The sequence below is a fragment of the Oenanthe melanoleuca genome, chromosome 1 (genome assembly GCF_029582105.1).
Source record: "Oenanthe melanoleuca isolate GR-GAL-2019-014 chromosome 1, OMel1.0, whole genome shotgun sequence".
Taxonomy (NCBI): domain Eukaryota; kingdom Metazoa; phylum Chordata; class Aves; order Passeriformes; family Muscicapidae; genus Oenanthe; species Oenanthe melanoleuca.
Genome location: NC_079333.1, coordinates 85,970,636 through 85,989,115, shown reverse-complemented (window position 1 = coordinate 85,989,115; position 18,480 = coordinate 85,970,636). Strand labels below are relative to the sequence as shown.

At 41.5% G+C, this 18,480-nt stretch overlaps 1 protein-coding gene across 1 annotated transcript in view; it reads right to left on the bottom strand.

Annotated features, from left to right (window-relative positions):
* Positions 1–18,480, bottom strand: part of SH3RF3 (SH3 domain containing ring finger 3) — a 241,159-nt gene that overhangs the window by 36,506 nt on the left and 186,173 nt on the right. The window contains exons 5-7 of the mRNA XM_056499356.1: positions 10,789–10,889; positions 6,600–6,770; positions 2,923–3,161 (exon numbers count right to left, since the gene is read on the bottom strand). Of these exons, the coding sequence (XP_056355331.1) occupies positions 2,923–3,161; positions 6,600–6,770; positions 10,789–10,889 (511 nt within the window). The remainder of the gene's footprint in view (positions 1–2,922; positions 3,162–6,599; positions 6,771–10,788; positions 10,890–18,480) is intronic.

The window sequence follows — 18,480 nt, the reverse complement described above, 5'->3', positions numbered from 1 at the left end:
CCTGGGATGTGAAAATATAGAATGTGATCATTGCACTGTTCTCTTATGTGGAGAACAGCTCTGGAAAGCCATCAATTCCCTTAGAAACATGAGCCAATACTGCTCATGGTTGGTCTGGTTGAACTACATCCATTCCTGACAAAAAACTTTGAGTCCAGTAAATTTTTTCTTTTACCAAGATGCATTTTACTAGAAAATTTCTGACCCACTTTGATCTGTCATTTTCTGACATTCATCTGAAGGACAAACTTTTATGCAGCTAGAGTTCACTCAATCTATAACTAAACAAAAGTGCTAGAACAACTCAAACCACTAGATTCTATTCCTATGGTTATCAGTGGCACCCATTAGCAGGGATTAGATGGAAAGAGTGCCATTAATCATTATCACTATACCAGCTGAGCACTCCTGCCAGGAGGGAATTTCATTTCCCAGCCTTCTGGCCTCTTATCTGATGTGATACTGAACATGATGGGCCAGTCATCATCATATTAGCACCTCTAAAGTTTATATGATTCTCCCTCACAGGAGGTCCTTGACTCTGTGACATCTTTTTTTACTAATGTTTATAACAAATCAGCTACACTATCTTTAGCCAGTCTGTAACTTGATACCACTTTACCATGTGGCAGGAGGAAGGCCCTAAAAGTTATTATTACAGACACCTTCAAGACTATTTTCACAATTATCATCCTCCCTTCCCAGGACTACTAAAAATAGGCACTGAAAGTGCAATTCACTTCCAGAAAGCCAGGCAAGGTACACACTAGTTATCTGGAAGTGATTCCCTCTTGATTTTCCCATTTGGAACCTGAGTGATAACCAACAATGCGATGAGAAATCTAATTATTTGGGATGGCTAAGCTTGTAGGATCTAGGTTTTGAACTACTGTTTGTAGGGAGCAATGGCTTTCCTAAATTTAGAGAGAAAGTATGCTAATGGAATTTCTCTGCATGTACTTGGATGTAGAACACTGATTTGATAATCATATCAGGTACATCACCTCTTTCATGTAGGACTTGGTGTTTCCAGACACAAAGGAAACATAAAACATGAGAAACAGTAGAAGAAATGGCCTGAGAAAAATAAACTCAGAGTAGAGCTCTCACATTTTATTCTGTAGATTCATCTGCTTACTGTTACAATGTATGCCTTTGCTCTGGGATCTCGATCTGGACTGTGCTGCATCAAACATGCTATTAATTAGCAATGCTCTCTGAAGGCTATTTTTGTTCTGCACCACTCATATTTCGTTTTGGGTGTACTCCTACATTAGTGGCCTTGTAGAAAATTGATTTGTTACTCATGTATATTGCAAGCCAACAGAAACGTGATTTGAATACTGTGCCAGCTTGCCTCTCTTGGAAAGCTTTTCCAAAAGTCAGTGCATTGACCTCTCCTGCAGGAGCTCTGGTCCACAGGATGCTGGTGAGGACAGGCATTACAGAGGCAGCTACTGATATTCATGAAAACTTCCTTTATTTATCCTGGCAAAGGTTTATTTAAGTAAAGCAACAATCTCATGAACCTTCTGGAAAGGTTGGGAAATTCTCTGCATAGGAGGTTTTGGAACAACTCTGTGGTCCCTGGATCACCCTGCCTGCCAAAGGCTTTGGCACTTTAGAGATGTCAGAGTGACCTAGAGAAGCAGTCTTAAATCAGGGAAGCTGCTGGAGGTGTGGAAAGGTGTGGGGCATGCCAGGCCTGTGGGGCAGAGCAATCTGTGACCTTGGTTTCAGGGGAGTCACCAGTCTGTTGACATGGGCATGGGAGGCACCAGGAGCACCCAAACACTTCCTGAGCACTTCACCCAAAAGGCGACATCTTTGCCTTTGCACTGTGGGAGCGGGAGGCCTTTTGGAAGGGTGTGACTTTAGAGGAAAGCAGCACTTTCTGAAGTAGACAAAAAGAGGATAAATTGATTATTCCCCAGTGTGACATGGATACCATGTAAAGCCCTGCACTGTTTGATGAGCAGAGGAGTCTTCACTGTTCGAGACTGAGATTCGCAAGTATTTGATTATGGTTTTTTCCCTTTGGTCTGGACTGTGTAGGAGGTGAGATTAGATGGTCATAATGGTGCCTTCTGGCTTCAAAAGGTATGAACTCATGACTTACTCTGCAGGGTATTTCTCATTTGTGTTTGCTCTGTTTTGTATCTAAGACCTCAGTTTTCAGCAGTCACAGTCGTTACTGATCTGCTTTTGTAAATACAATGGCTCACATCCCTATAAAATATCTGAAACAAAATGTTTTAAATTTTGTTCCACCACATGATTTACTTTCACTTTATTCAACATCAGAAGCTGTTTAACATCAGGGAAAGGGGAATAAATTGTACTCTAGAAAATTATGCTGTACATCAGAAAGGGAACCTAGAAAGAACAGAGGCCCCCTGGTGCAAGAAGCTCTTATTCTTACTTCAAAAAGGTGGCAGCATTTTTCAGATCTTTTGTTTTTCCACTAACACAGGGTCCTGTTCTGCCTAATAAATACTTTTCATCCCTGAAGCCCAATGAAATGCTTCTTAATTTCAAGGCATGTATTTCTTGCTCTGCAATAAGGACAGTATTATTTTATCAGCAAGCCAACCGGACTCAGAACTGTTAATCTCCTCAGTATACAAAGTGCTTGCTTTCACTCAGATAAATTGTATAAATATTTGTAAACACTACAATCTATTTCAGCTGCAGCAACAGAACAATCTGATAAACACAATGTGGTTCCCAGAGATCAATAGAAACCCATAAATATTACTAGCAAAGAAAACATACTCTATCACCAATGGACAAACTCCACATTGGCTGGGCTAAAGTGAGAAGAAAAGCTGTGGGGACAGGCACATTCTCGAGGGTTGCACTCGAGGGTTACCAGGTACCACCTCAGTGCTGCCAGTGCAGGAGGCACAGGGTGGCACTTACCCATCTGCATGGCGCTGCGGGGCTGGCTGCCTGGCTGCTGGGCCGAGTACCTCAGGCAGTTACTCAGCTGTGGAGAGGCTGCCTGCAGCTGGGGAGCAGTGATGGGAACAACTGGTCTGACAGCTGTGCTGGCATTGCTGTGACCAGCCACAATGGGGTGGATGGCTCCTGGGGCTACTTTTGTTGTGGGAGCTCCTCCAGCTCCGCTGTTCCTGGGCTGCCCAGCTCCCACTGGCACCCTGCATGGAGACAAGTGTACAATGTAAGCATGTTGCAGAGACCCCAGTACCCAACCACGGTGCTGATAAGCACCTCCAGTTACTTAGGGGGTTTAACATGATACCCTATCAGTTGTTAAACTAGACTGAGGTATTGATAAATACTTTATATATATATATACTTACATATAGATAGATAGATAGATAGATAGATAGATAGATAGATAGATAGATAGAAATAAATATAGATATAGATATAGATATAGATATAGATATAGATATAGACATAGACATAGACATATAGATATAGATATAGATATAGATAGATATAGATATAGATTATATAGATAGAGGTATAGATATAGATATATATATATATAGGACGCATTTATAAGCATGCTGGGGGATATTTTCATCCCTTTATTCTACAGGAAGAAGTGCAGGGTAAAAATAGAAAACATAATTTTTCTCATCATGCCTTTTATTACCCTACATTTCTGTCTGAATAGTTTCTAGTAAAGTCACAAATCTTAATTCAGAGGAAATGGGTATCTCCCAGATGTCATTTTGCGTGCCAGAGGCTATTTCCCATGGAGTGATAATTAAAACAGACTCAGAGATCTTTTCTTTGGACCAAACCTGCATACAGCCCTACAGGGAGAAACAATGATGGATAACACCAAATCTGTGTGTGGCTATGGAAGGGGACTGAGAAGCTGCAGATTTGACTGGGCTTGGCTTGGCTGAACACTTACCCTATTGATGTAACCAGCCCAAGCTTAGACTTGCTAAGGGAATGCAACAAGGACAGGAATGCAGCTGATCTGAATGAAAAAGAAGTCCAAACAGTCGTTGACACCTCTCTCACTCCTCACTTTTAACTGCATGCATCATTTGTATTTCACCTGAGTGGCCAAATAGACCTCAGAGGGAAGGGACAAGGCTTTTTCTCCTATGAACTGAGTTCAGACTATGGCATGTCTTGATCCTCTTACCATTGACCTAAAAGAATCTGACTAGGACAGAAGGACACTTAGGAAGACAGAAAGACATCAGTGGACAAACTCATCTGGTGCTGATCAGCTCTTTCTCTGTGTTTCTTACTCAAGTTCCTGAATAATTTCCTTCCCCAGCTGTAGATGCCATGAAACAGATGGATCATTTTATGCTGTTTTCTTCTCCTGGGCTGCTTCTTGTGCCAAGGTCCTCTTCCAGGAAAGCACAACACAGGGGATATGAGGCAGAACAAAGTAAGGTGGAGAAAATGGAAATGAGACAGTACAAGGTTTCAGCAAGAGAGAAGAGAATAACAGAAAAAGTGTAAGAGTCGACTATGGGGTATGGAACTGAGGGAAACTATGCGTCCCCAAGTTTGCATGGGAAGACAGAGAAGAAGAGCAGAAAAGGAGTATGTTGAACAGTCTGGTCTGGTGCAGAGGTTGTGGGCGACAGAAGAAATAACCCTAAGAAAAGAGTGGAAAGCTGAAAGAGTGGAATTCTGATGGAAGAAGAGCACAGGCTGGAGGATATGGTCCAAAGGGGCAAAAGAAAGCTATGCCTTCTGCCCAATCATCCCTCCCCACAAAGTCACAAGAGGAAAGAACACTGTGGTGTCATTGACTTGACTCATTTCATGGTGCAAAGTTTGCCTGGATTACATTTTGCTAAATACATCTGATTTTCTAGTTTCTTCATTTTTTTTGATAAGTCTTCAGGTTGGGAAAAGCTGGGAATCCCACCAGATGGAAATCTTGAGTGTCTGTCATCTACCATGAAGAGCTGGCAGGATGGCAGGAAGGTTCAGCTGGAGCTGGCTTAGCCATCTGCACTAGACTGAGTTTGCCAGAAAAGCACATCTAACAGTCCACTGAGAGCTGTGTTCAGGCAAACATGCACACCAACAGGTACAGAAACTATCTGTGACTCCAACAGAGATGGATGGATGTTGGATATGGCAAATTTTCTCTGCTGGCCTGTGCCTGTCTATCCATCTAAAGAGTTTTGTTCTTTTTCCATAATGCTCCACTCACACGTGTTTGGGCAGCATATAAATCTAGTTCAGTGTTATTAAATTCACAACTTCTTTTCCTTTTGTAGGGAGTGGCAAAAAACATGTATGAATCTAATCCTCTGCTTTTCTGTCAAAGAGGAACAAAGTATGTTGGAAGTAGAGCAAATTGGGAATTTTGTTGCTATCAGATTTTTATTGCTGTTCTCACTGAGGGTGATTTATACAGGAACTTAATTAGCCCACAGGATCATAAATATAATCATAATGCTGCTTTCAGGTTTTGTGGAATGCCTTTTGCCCTTTAGCACTTCTCTGTCTTGTTCTAGCTGTGACATGCTGCATTTAATAAAGTCTTGCTGATTCAGATAACCGACCCTTCAGCACAAACTTCCTTACTAATTAAGAGCTGAAGAGTTAAGGAGTGAAAGCAGCCAAGGGGCTCTATAAAATAAGGTAGATACATTTAGGTTGATGAACAGTGAAGAGCCAGTGAATTAATATTTGGTGTTTCCTTTTTGAAATGCAGTATTAGGACCGTCAGCAGGCTTAGTTATTGCCTTTTGATGTGTTCTTAACTTTTGGTGTTACTCAGAACACATGCTACAGACTTGACATAAACTTTAGATGCAACAAAGCTGGATCAATTTCTCAAGATCAACAGTGTCTGAGGTGTGAGGTGCCCTTCTCTGGAGAGGAGTCAAGGATGTTGGAGACAATGTGCATGTGGGAGGAGAGACTGAGAGCACATGAGAAGGAATGAGTTCAGTTTGCAAATCCACAGTTGCTCTAAAGGATATATGGGCATAGATATGCTAGCATTCACCTGCAAGGAACATGTAGGGCAAACAGTCTGGGACACAGAGATGGACTTTCTTCTCAGCTTCTCAGCTTTGATTTGGTATTGTCCAATACTGAACTCTGACAAATGGCATTCCTCTCCCAGAAATGCCATTCTTTCCTTTTCTCATCTGCTGCAACTGATGGCGGGGGGTGGGGTGGGGGGGGGTGTTATATAAAACCAGGCAATTTATTTAACTCTCCTACCACTTTGGAATTTTAACTGTTCAAACATTAGTCCAGATCCAAACCATCCCAGATCTTTGCTTTAAGGAGAACAAAATCAACATGAGGAGCTACTGAAAAGCAAGATACAAACATTTCTTCTTTTGTTACGTGTCCAGTGGTTTTATAACACCAAATCAACAGATTTTTTAAAATAGTAAAACCTGGGCCTATGAGAGTTTAAAAATGCCATCATCTAATACAACTAGTGAAATCTCCTGAGGACGTGGGTAACTCAAATGCTACAGCCAGCAGGTATCATTACACAAGTCTGCAGTGCCACCAGAGAATTTCTGGAAGGGGAATGTGATTTACAAGCAGAACTACATGGTTTTCAGTGCCATCCAGAATCCCTCTCAGCCCCAGTACAGGCCATTGGTCCTCACCTTGAAACAGGTGTCACGTAGTTGCCTGGGAAGACCCCGGACATGCCACTCCTCAGAGAGGTGCCCTTGAACCAGCCGTCCTGGCACTTCTCTATGACCCGGTACATCTCCCCTTTGCGCAGCTCCAGCTCGTCGTTCTTCTGGGGCTTGTAGGCATACAGGGCTAGGTAGCTGTGGGGAGAGGTCACACAGGGACAGAGCACACAGATGACATCAACACCACCTGTCCTGCTCCAGCTCCAGCCCCACAGAGCAGAAAGCGACCAGAAGCACTGTTCAGAAGTTGTGGTTAAAAAAGGACATCCTTACAGGCTGCTACAAATAAGGGAGGGCAGAGATTGGATTCTAAGACAATAAGGGAATAACTAATCAGAGTAAAAGGTAGTTTAGAAGTTGATGAGACTTGCTTCTCACTCAGGGCAAAACCAAACAGTGCCACAAAGCAGCACTGAAGTTAAGGACTTAGCAACAGTTTCAAAAAAACACAACATTTACAGTGAGAGCCAGAGTTACAAGGGCTTGAGTAAGAGGGCTTTGCAAATCCTGACATCTGGAAGAAGTGTACATTCATACCCTTCAGGGTGGGATCCACCTCTGTTCTGGAGTTTAAGAAGAAAATTTTCTTATGTGTAGGCTATTTAAAAAGCTTTTCTTGCAGCTTTCTTGATGCTATTTATGTTTAGAAGTTTAGAAACAACACACCAAGCTGTTCTGATCTGGTACAGTAATTCTTTTACTATGTTGGTAAAACAAAAAGTGAGAAAGGGCCACATTCTGAAAAGGGTTTTTTACTTAAGTAAGTGAAGTGGTAGAATTTGGTTTAGGATGTTTTGCATGCAAGTATTCTAATAAATCTTCAATATAGGATCCAATATGTAGAACTTTTTATTTAATTAAAGCTTTTATTTGTTCCCTTTGTTTAGAATCTTTCTATTTATCTCTCTTTTGTTCTTCTGTTACTACTTCAGGGATGTGTCTACTGTTGTGAAATGACTACAGCTTAAAATCCCTACAGATTTTCTCTCTGTTAGAGAGATTCTTGTTGAAAATTAAGAATGATTGCTTGCACTTTGGGAAATAATGGAAAGTCAGGATACAATAGAAAGAGTGCACACACAGAACAACATTTTCTTTGTAAATACCAGATTTTTGTACTGTCACTTTTCTACAGATGCAAAAAGGGATTTCTGGTAATACTTGATCAAAGTTGTACCTTCTTGAATTTTTTAATTTATTTGTGATTTACAGGCAGTGAAGATAGATTAGGAGAAATGGGAAAACAAAGAAAGTGCATTTACATTACAAAGTGCAGCAGAATGCTCTTAGGCTCAGGGGTGGGTGAGAAGAGGCTTGCTGCCCACCTTATAGCAGTGAACCAGAGAAAAAATAAAAACTACAGCAGTTGTTATTGTAGATTTTCAGCCAATAAAAATGATACATGACTTTTTACTTCTGCTTTCCAGGAAATATAATTGAGGAATAAATCCTGTTATTTTTCTTGATTTTACTTTTTTATTGTACTGTAGATTTCCTTTTTTTTTGTTCTGAAGGTAGTAAATAAACAGCAGTAATGAGCAGAATATGAAATATTTGGTAACAGCTCCTTGGGGAATCTTAGGCTGATGTGCCTGGCTCTTTTTACCACGTGCATGGGGTACAAAGACATAATCAGAAACTGTATTTCATTAGTCAACAGATGGGACAAACCACCCTGCGCATCCTTTATTTAGCTTATATAATCAGGTGGTCTTGAGCAGGTCTGTAGCTGTTCACCTGACAGAAAACATGAGGCTACATATGATCTGAAGAACTTTAAAATACATCACCCTGACCAGAAATAAGGTTGCATGCTTCAGTGCTAACCCTTCAGAACTGTGCTCTGCAAGAACATAACAGAAAGTGTCAGACTGCACTCACTTGAGGGAGCAGAAATTGGGGCTTTGACTGTCTCTTTTGAAATTGCTGCTTACACAGGGCTCAGATTCAGAAGCTATGGGTAAAGCAGGGGGTCAGGGATGGAACATTTTAGATAAACCTTTTCCTCCAAGGGGCTACATGTAATAATGTAATTTACAGGTGGAGATTCTAGAAGAAGGTGCAAGGAAAAATTACGGTAAGTGGATCATAGGCTGTTGAGCCTTGCAGCTATCTCCAGATCTCCTATTAGTTTATTTTTGTTCTCTCCTACGAGCTTCACCCAGCAAATTCTCCCAAATTTGCTAGAAGTAAGTCTGAATATTCAAAATCACAAAGAGCCTAAACATCCTCTGTATAGAGTATTGAAATACTTGCAGAGATTGAAAGGAGGTGTACAACAGCCCAGCACAGACACCATACCGAAAGAGACCAATCTCTGTATGGCTAAAGTGATGAAAGCCTGTGTGTGACAACCACATAGAGTGACCCTGGGACAAAACAAGTGATCAGCACTTTGTGGACCAGCAATCCCACCTCCTATGTGGGGGGGTAGTGAGGATGTCCATCCCTGGGGGTCTCCTCTTCAGTTGCAGAGGCACAGGGTTCTCCAAACCCAGTGACAAGCCCAGCCTGTGGGCAGGTATAAACTCCATTCCTGGCAGGGAGGCAGCTGTAGGAGAGTTGGGGCGATGCCTGCTCTCATCCATGGCTGAAAATAGTTTGATTGCAGGCAGCTTCCCTCCCCAGAATTTGTTTCTGGGTTTTTCCTCTGGCAGGAAATCAGGTCTAGTGGTCCCATTTGCTGAAGATGATTTTGCTTTAAGCCAAAGTCTTTGGATTTGGAAACATTTCACTGTTCTCTAGATTTTAGGTGTGAAACTTCACCAGCTAACTCTGTACAGCCTAGGAAAAAAGTGTTAAAACAACAATCTGAAATCTTGCAAAATGTAGTATCAGATTATTCTGGGCTATGTGAAACAGTGAGGCTAAGGGTTATGAGTGGGACCTCAAAGAACCCAAAATGTTTATTAGAAGTTCCCTGAAAAAGGTCTAAGTGTGAAGTGTTCTTAGCCTTGGGTAGCTGCCTATAACACAGAAGCCCCAGGGCTTTGTCTAGAGTTGCACCTCCCCACTACTGCTACAGCTTTCAAATAATGCATCCTCTTTGACTGGAACTTGGCTTGCAAATGCAGAATGACAGACTGGATTACAAGGCTGCTTCACAAGGGAGATGACAGGAGAAGCATGGGAGGGAGAAGGGGAGGCTTGCTGAGGCATGGAGTCAGAGATATTGCCAGAGAGCTGGAAAATGTCCTGATTCAGCAGCTAGGTACTTCAAGTATTGCCAGTTACCTCTTCCTAGTCAGAGCAAAGCTTGAAACAAACACATGCCTCACAATGTGCCACACAGGCTGCGCAGGGTGAACACAGGGTGATGAAGAGACCTCTTCCTGGGGCATCCCTCAGGTATAAAGATAAGTAGCTAAGAAGAAATTTTTTTTCTTCTGATCCAACACCCCTGTTGTTCTTAAAGAAGATCTCCTCTATTATTTTTAGGATTTTATGAATTCAGACCCTGTTTTAGCCATACCATGAAACCCAAAATTATGGATGTGTGTGTGTCTGTGTGTGTGTGTGTGTGTGTGTGTGTGTGTGTGTGTGTGTGTGTAGTTGTCCTGCTTTTACAAGGTATATATGTTGAGACGAAAGGATTCAGTAGTTAATTAGACAAGTATCAGATAAAGCAACCAGGCTAGAAGAGACTTGCTGTAATGAAGTCTATTCTTTTTGTTCTGTGAACCTTCTGTTATTCTACGCACTATTCAGCAAAACTGCATGCCAAAGATGTGGAGTTCATTCATTGCCTTTGTTCCTTCATTGTTGATGGCACCAAAAAAGTGCAACTGGGCCATTTTTTTTCTGGTTAATCATGAATATATCAGGTGTTTAATTATATGGGACTACACCTTTTTAAGAGCTTTAAATGAAAGAAGATTTTCTCTAGCTCAGAGGTACTCAGTTTGCTTCACAGTGATTCATACAGCTATAATAAATAAAGTCTAAAAGGGCTCACACAGAAAGGGGGAAGTCTCAGTCTTCTCTATTAATTTTTCAATTTCATCAGGAGCTGCCTCATGTTTGAAATTGCAATCTCCCTCTTCTCAGAACGCACCTGATGTGAGATTTGGGCATTCAGGTTTCAAGCAAACACACGCATGCACACGAACAATTGGAAACAAAGAGTACACAGTGACTGAGATGAGCTGCTTACATATTGAGGGGGAGCTGGACCTTCGGTGGTGTTCCCTGATCTCCAGTTATTGCACTTGTCCTGGGACCAGCCACTGTGGCTGTTCCAATCAAAGAGGAATCCTGAAAATACACAAAGAAGAACACACAGGGATTTAAGATGAAGCCCATCATTTCCTAAATCGCCAGGGGTGAAGTCATGGAAGAATAAACCATATATTATATAAATTCCTAGATTTTCTAACTTTATGCTATTGCATTCAAAAACATTCAAAAGCATTCAAAAAAGCATATTCTAGACTTACACATTCCAAAAATACATTTCTGACACAAAGGATTAGCAAAATTTCCATGCACCTGTCAGAGACATTTTAGTTATATGTTGTATGCATGTCTTAAAAGTTTTACAATGTAAAACTACTTAACTGCTTTGTAAAGTCAGCTCAGCAAGTGTATCTCTGCAATAGTACCTTCTCTGAGAAAAGTAACCTTTTACCCTCAAAAACTTGTTTTTTAATTGGTACTCTTTTGGTTAATGGTTATGGATCTCTGGAGAAGAAGATACTATTCAATTTCCAGAATGCAGTCTCATTTCTATATACTCTTTTTATCATCAGGAATATTCTTATATTCTTCTTCAAAAAAAAAAGGTGACTACAAAACCCAAAACTTTTTCTGAATGGAGAAAGTAGTTCACTCTACTTTTACCCCAGAAAATAAATCTCCACTCTCATTTAGACAGCTGGACAGATCTTCTCTAGCTATTAATGTGAAAGGCAATTCTAAATGTAATCATTCATTTCTCAAAGCCTAATGCTCAGCCAAATTATGTAGGGCAATCTCTTTTTGAGTTGTCTCACCAAAGTCCTCATTCATCTATGTCAAAAATGAATCCTGACTGGAAACATCTCCTGAACTAATGCCAAGGCCTGTAGCAACAGATCTTCATTGCAGACAGGGCTGAGCTGGGCTCATGGGACTTGTAATGGTTTACTTGAGCAAAAAAGTTTTTAATAAGTCTAACCATATGCTTTATGCATGTCCACATGCAGAATGACTCTCCAAAGTCGGAACCAATACCCACAAATTGCAGGTTCAGGCAGAGTGTGTTATACACAGCAAAGATTCTGAGCAGTTCACAGGCCTCCACAACAGCTTTTCTGTTTCAAAATTTTATCTAACAAACAGTACATATTGATTTTTGGGACACAAACATAGGGAAAATTTTTGCACTTAAAATGACACTGAATTAAACCAAGACACGGAGTTGAACCAAGACACACATTGCTACCTAATTACTGGATTTCAAGGTTACCTCATTCCAAAGAAGCCACATAATTATTAGTGCTCTGTCTTGATAGTGCATTGCTGAGCTATATTGCTTTGCTGTATATGTACACAGTATCATTAGGAAATTGTGCAACAAAACATGGAAACACTCCACTGTAATTCCATAGCTTTTGGCAAAAAGCAGCAAGATGTCCCATCTCTCACCAACATCTACACTCAATCATGAAATTGTATTGACAAGTACATCTCCTTTTTCTCATTATTTCCTCTAACTTTCTGGCTGCTTGCTCAAACAAAGGAGTATCCAGGCAAGTCTTGGTCCTATGTGTAAAAAGCATTCTTTCCAGCTCTATGACTAAGGCTTTATTAATACTGCCTGTCACATCAGTGAGCTAGTATCAACTTACATAAAAAACACACTAGCCCACTAAGAAATATAGGGATAGCTGGAGAATCATCCCTCATTTGTTATGTTGAGCTGGTTAATGGGGTTAGGGATTGCAGAAGATGTTGGACTGAGACACCTGGCAGCTGCCTTATCCGAGAAGTAAGTGAGAAATCAGCTAGTTCAAACTTCTTCATTTTGTTCTACCACTGTATGCCTGCTCTGGAGTAGAGAAATGGTCTCTAAGAAAACAGCAAATCCATCAGTCCCCATCCTTCCTTACTAGGAAATAAAATTTAGATTTTACCTCATGAAAAAACCAGACTTGAATGAACAGCTTCAGGGTGCAATTGTAAAGGCAGAAAACACAGCAGAAAAGGATAGAATAGGACAGAATGGGATAGAGTAAAATAGAATATTTATATTGGAAGTGACAAGTCTAACTGCCTGACCTTTTCAAGGTTAACTAATTAAGGACATTGTCCAAACGCCTCTTAAACACTGACAGGTTTGGGGCATCAACAACTTTTCTAGGATGCCTGTTTCAGAGTTTGGCCACCCTCTCAGTAAAGAAATGCTTCCTAATGTTCAGCCTGAATGTCCTGTGGGGCATTCCCACAGGACCACTCCCATGCATCCTGTCAATGGACTCCATTGAGAAGAGTTCAGCACCTCCCTCTCTGTTTCCCCTCCTCAGGAAGCTGTAGAGAGCAATGAGATCACCCCTCAGCCTCCTTCTCTCCAAACCAGACAAACACAGTGTCCTCAGCTGCTCCTATTAGGACATTTCTTGCAGTCCTTTCATAAGATTTGTTGTCCTCTTCTGGATGCATTCAAGGACCTTCACATCCTCCTTCCCTGGTGGGGCCCAGAACTGCACACAGTGCTCCAGGGGAGGCCTGTGAGGCCTGGGGCCATTCAACACTGAGTACAGCAAGATAATTTTGAGTGACTGGTGATTCTCTGTTTGATGCACCCCAGGACAGGGTTTGCCCTCTGGTGTCTCACACAGCCTGCTGTCCACCAGCACCCCCAGATCCTTTCTGCTGCTCTTCAGCCACTCCCCTCCTAATCCATGCTTGTGGCTGGCATTACCCCATGCTAGGGGGATCAGAATCCAGCATTTTGAATTTTTAAATAATTTCCTCCCACTAATCATTGCCTAATGCTCCAGTGTATCTACGTCCCTCTGCAAAGCATCTTGTCCCTCAAGAGAGTCAAAAGCATCTCCCACTTTGGTATCATCAGCAAACTTTTTAGTGGTGCATTCAACTCCTGCATCCTGATCATTCATATATATGTATACGTGTGTATATATATATATAGAGAGAAAGACAAAACAGAACGGGCCCCAAAGAACACCACTAGTGACCTGTCAACAGCCAGCTGTAGTGCAATGAGTAGTGCAATGTAGTGCAATTCAGTGCAATGACAGAGACCTAGCCTTTGGCCAGTTCTTCACCAGTGCATCACAAGTCCACTCATTCCATGGCTGGGCAACCTGTCTAGAAAGATGCTGAGATACAGTATCAAAAGCCTACTAAAATCCTGAAAAAACTTTTCCACTGCTTTCCCTTAATCCTCTAGGCAGCTAACCCTAGTGTAGAAGGATATCACTTCAGTTAAATGGGACTTTCCTTTTGTGAACCCATACTGACTGTTCCTTATGCCTGTTCCTAAATGCCTTTCAGTACTACCCAGTATAATCATGTCTGTAATTTTTTCCAGCAACGGAGGCTAAATTAAGAGGTCTGTAATTCCCTGGGTCTTTCCTTATGCCTTTTTTTGTGGATAGAGTGACATTGTCAAGCTTCCAGTCAGCAAGACCTCCCTAAACCTCCAAGATCTTTTACAGATGGTTGAGAGGAGCCCTGCCATAACATTCACCGGCTCCTTTAGAACACTTGGGTGAATCCCATGAGACCCCATGGATTTGTGAATATTCAGCTGATACTGTTGGTCCCTTACAATTCCAGTGTCTATATACAGAAAGTCACTGGTCCCACATTTGTGGTCCTCCAACTCAGGGGACTGGGAAGCTGAAGGTCTACTAAAGACTGAGACAAAAAGTGCATAGAATGCATGTGCTTTTTCTTCATTCCTGTAAGTATTGACCAAGTATTATCAAGTATTCACCATCTTCACCAAATATAATCTTTTATTCTTTAGACCTCATCTGAAAAGAGAGTCCTTGTTATTTGAAACAACACTGGGCAGTTTCAACTCTAACTGACCTTTGGCCTTTCATGTCTTCTCTCTGTGTAAATGAACCACAGCTCTGTACTCAGGCTCCTGAGAAGCCTCACCTTGCTTCCAGAGGTTGTACAGTTTCATTTTCCTCCTGACCTACACAAGGAGTTCCCTGTTGAGAGAAGCTGGTCTTCTACTCTGCTTGCTTGACTCACAGCATGGTGACGTTGTCTGCTCCTGTGCTTCTGAAAGGTGAATCTTAAAGATCACCTGATCACCTGACCAGCACCTGTGGACTCCAAAGTCCTTAAAAGCACATTCCCAGACATTCTGCTAAGTAACACGCTGAATAACATAAAGTTTGCTCTTATGAAGTCCAGGGAAGCAACTCTGCCATCCTTTTTGTTTTTACAGTGAAAATCCTAAACTCAGTTATTTCATGAACACTGTAGCCAAGACAGCCACCTACTGTCACATCCCTCACGAGTCCTCTATTCACAAATAGCAAGTCCAGGAGGGCATCTTCCCTAGCTGGCTCACTAAGCATGAATGACAAACAGTTTTCTCCTATAAGCCTCAAGAATTTCCAAGACTTGTCGAAGAAATATGATATTTCCTGTTGATGTCTGGGAAGTAGAAATCTCCCATAAGGACAGGCTACTGATCCAGAGAGCTCTGCTAGTTGTCTATAGAATAACTCACTGGTGTTTTACATCCCGACTGGGCAATCAGTAGTAAACACCCTCACATTACCTGCTTTGTTTTCCTTCCCCCCAGTCTTCACCCAGAGACACTTTACCACATCATCACTAACTCTACAGTCAAACCTCTCCCTTACTTACAGTTCCACACCTCTCTCTCACCTGTCCTGCCCTACTCCTGAAGCCTGCAGCCCTTGATGCCAGCACTCCAATCACAGGACTCATTCCACTAGTAGCAATGACATCCAGCTCTGGGAGCTGACCAATGCTTCATCTTTAAGACACATGAGTGGCCACTGCAGGCACCCTGGGCTCAGCCTGACTGACTCTGCAGGGTGATGAGTTCAAGCCAAAAGAGCAGAGCATCAAAAGCACCATCTATTTGCCTGTTTGCATGGACAATGTGGCCTTCTGTGTCTTCTGTATTACTAAAAGCATGATCTCAAGTGCTATCTATTATGCTTGTACTAAAATATAGTCCAAGGGATTAAGAAATCATTTAACTGTCATTCACTGATGATGGATGACAATTTTGCTTTCTTCCCTTGAATAATCCCAAAGATATCTCCACAGTTCTGTATATATGTATCTACCTGACATTCAGTTTCTTGCCTATATCTGGTTTCTCCAATATTACTGCATCCAGCCTGGCACCTACAAACCATTCATTTTTGCCACTTTGTACAGCCTAGTATCCTATACATCCAGATCAGTTCTAGATCTAGATCTAGATCTTCTTCCTGATTGTGTTCTGGTTTTTCTTTAGCTGCTCTCCCTACAGGCTTTGACATGACTGTGTACTTTCCAGTCTGTCTATGACCCTGCTTTTCATCATCATTTTTTACTCCACAGGACGTGCTGGCCCTCTACACATTGAATTCAGCTCCTCTGTTCTCATCTTGATGTTTACTGTCACAAAAGTATTCTGCTCTTCAGCTTCATGTGTCTCTGTGCTCCTTGATGTATTCTCTTGGTGGCTGCTTGATTGCTATTATGCATCTGAATGTTCACCAGCTTTGCATTTAAACTACAGTCCCTGACACAGTTGGTGAAGGCTTTCTAAGCTGACTCTTTCAAGGTCCTGTTGTCTTCTGTGTGTATCACTAATTAACTCATATTATAAAATACAATATTGCTAGATTATTTTGCAAGATAGTATTTGCAATAAGATTTTGAAGAGTCTGGTTTTTGCAAAAGAATAATCTATTTATACTTCTGATTACCTGTGTTGGAAGTTTACCTTTCTACTCTTCCTACAATTTTATGTGCATTTCTCCAGTTACCAGTAATACCAATAATCCTCCTGGAGAACACAGCAGGCCTTTCTCCACCACAGCTGGTAGCAGGACTTAGTTAGTTTTCCTTCTTTATTTAGCCCTGGAGCCAGGTTGTACTTTTGCTATTGTGATCTAAGGAACAAGGTATTAAACATGTCTTCCTTTCCTCTTCATCTGCCCAGGGGAATGGGAATGCAAGACAATGCTCTGATTTTCTTGTTCTCAGCTTTGATACCTTTTAGGAAGGCTGTGTGCCACATCCTTGCTTTCTGATGGCATGTCCCTACATGATCCATCTTTCTTGTGTGGCACCAGACACACAAAGAGAGCCATGCACAGACATTATGCAGAGAGGGCTCAAACACTGCAGCATTTGTGTCTTAAACCTTCTTCAGTCTCTGCTACTCAGCATTGCTAAAGCCTTACAGGTAGGAGATGTCTCTGACAGCCAGGACTTTAAGAGGCACGTAGGCACTTACTGATAAAAAACAGGCACCTTGCAGTTTTCTCAGGGTGGCATTAAGTACTTCACTGCCTGATTCCCACAGATTTTATTGCAATTTAAGTAATAGGAGTCACTTCTGAAAATACCATTTGCTGCTCCTCTCTATCCTTATGAGCCTCTAATGCCTTTAAACATTTGGCCATTGAATTTCCAGATGTGACCTCCTGGGTGATCACATGTGCACACCTCTTGATTAGGAGGCCATTTATTCTAATTCTAATTCACCTAATTCTAATTATATTTCAGTTTTCTGAACCAGACACTGCCAATCTGATCCCATTTACTTAGGCCCATGAACAGCTAAATCTGACTTCTTCATGCTCCCACTTCAATCTGGCATCCTCCAAGCACCACTCACCACTGTTTCAACAGCTCAGCAGCACCAGCTCTTTTCCTCTGGACACTACAGACCCAGATGCCAGCCAGCAGGAAAAAGCAGATGCACAAATGCATGCTGAAAGCCACTTCTGATCCTTCTGCACTAATTTCTGCTTTTTTTTTGTGACCACAGGTAGCACAGCAGCACCACCTGTACTGTGCAAGGCTAAATCTTGAGTAAAACTCCCAGACTACACACACAGGAATGACAGTGCTGCAATACAGGTATTTCACTCCCAGCTCATGCTGTGCCCTCTGTTTTTATCACCAGCTACTCTGGTGTAGTAGGTGGTTATGTGATTATGGAGAGTAATATTAAAAGGACTTTTTGCTTCTTTTTCCCATAAACACAACAGCTTCTGTATGACCACTGAAACACAACTGCCCCCCAAATACTACTGACAAGCCCAGAGACACCAATAAATTAAAAGTAACAACTACATATCTGGGCTGAAACATCTTTTCAAATTCATTCCCTTTCACTTTTCCTACCCACACCTTTAAGCATAAGATTTACTAGTTTGGACTTCCAGCATAACTTGTATTTTCTTTTCCCTTGCAGATTTACTTTAGATTTTCACTAGTACTTTAAGGCCACATTTGTGGTTTAATTTGAAAAGACATGGTGGCTCTAGGGATTAGTGAAGTGCCTTGCAAAAGCAAGGGACTCAGTCTTCGAGCGGAATAGAAGACAGGAAGACAGTGATAAAACTAGGAACAGAGTACAGTGATATTGCAGGTTGCAGTAGCCTTCACTGAAAAATAATTGTTGCTATCAGACGAATGTTCTTATCATCTAGAAAATCACCAACCAGAATTCTCAGTTTTGACTTCAAAGAAAATCCAGCACTCTCTCACCACAGGGCACTTATCACATTCATTAATTCTCAGGAAAAAATTCTTTTAATGTCTTGAATGCATATTTACAGCTTACTTTAAATTTCTCTTTAATATTACTTTAAAATAAGAGGAAAACACCCACTCAACT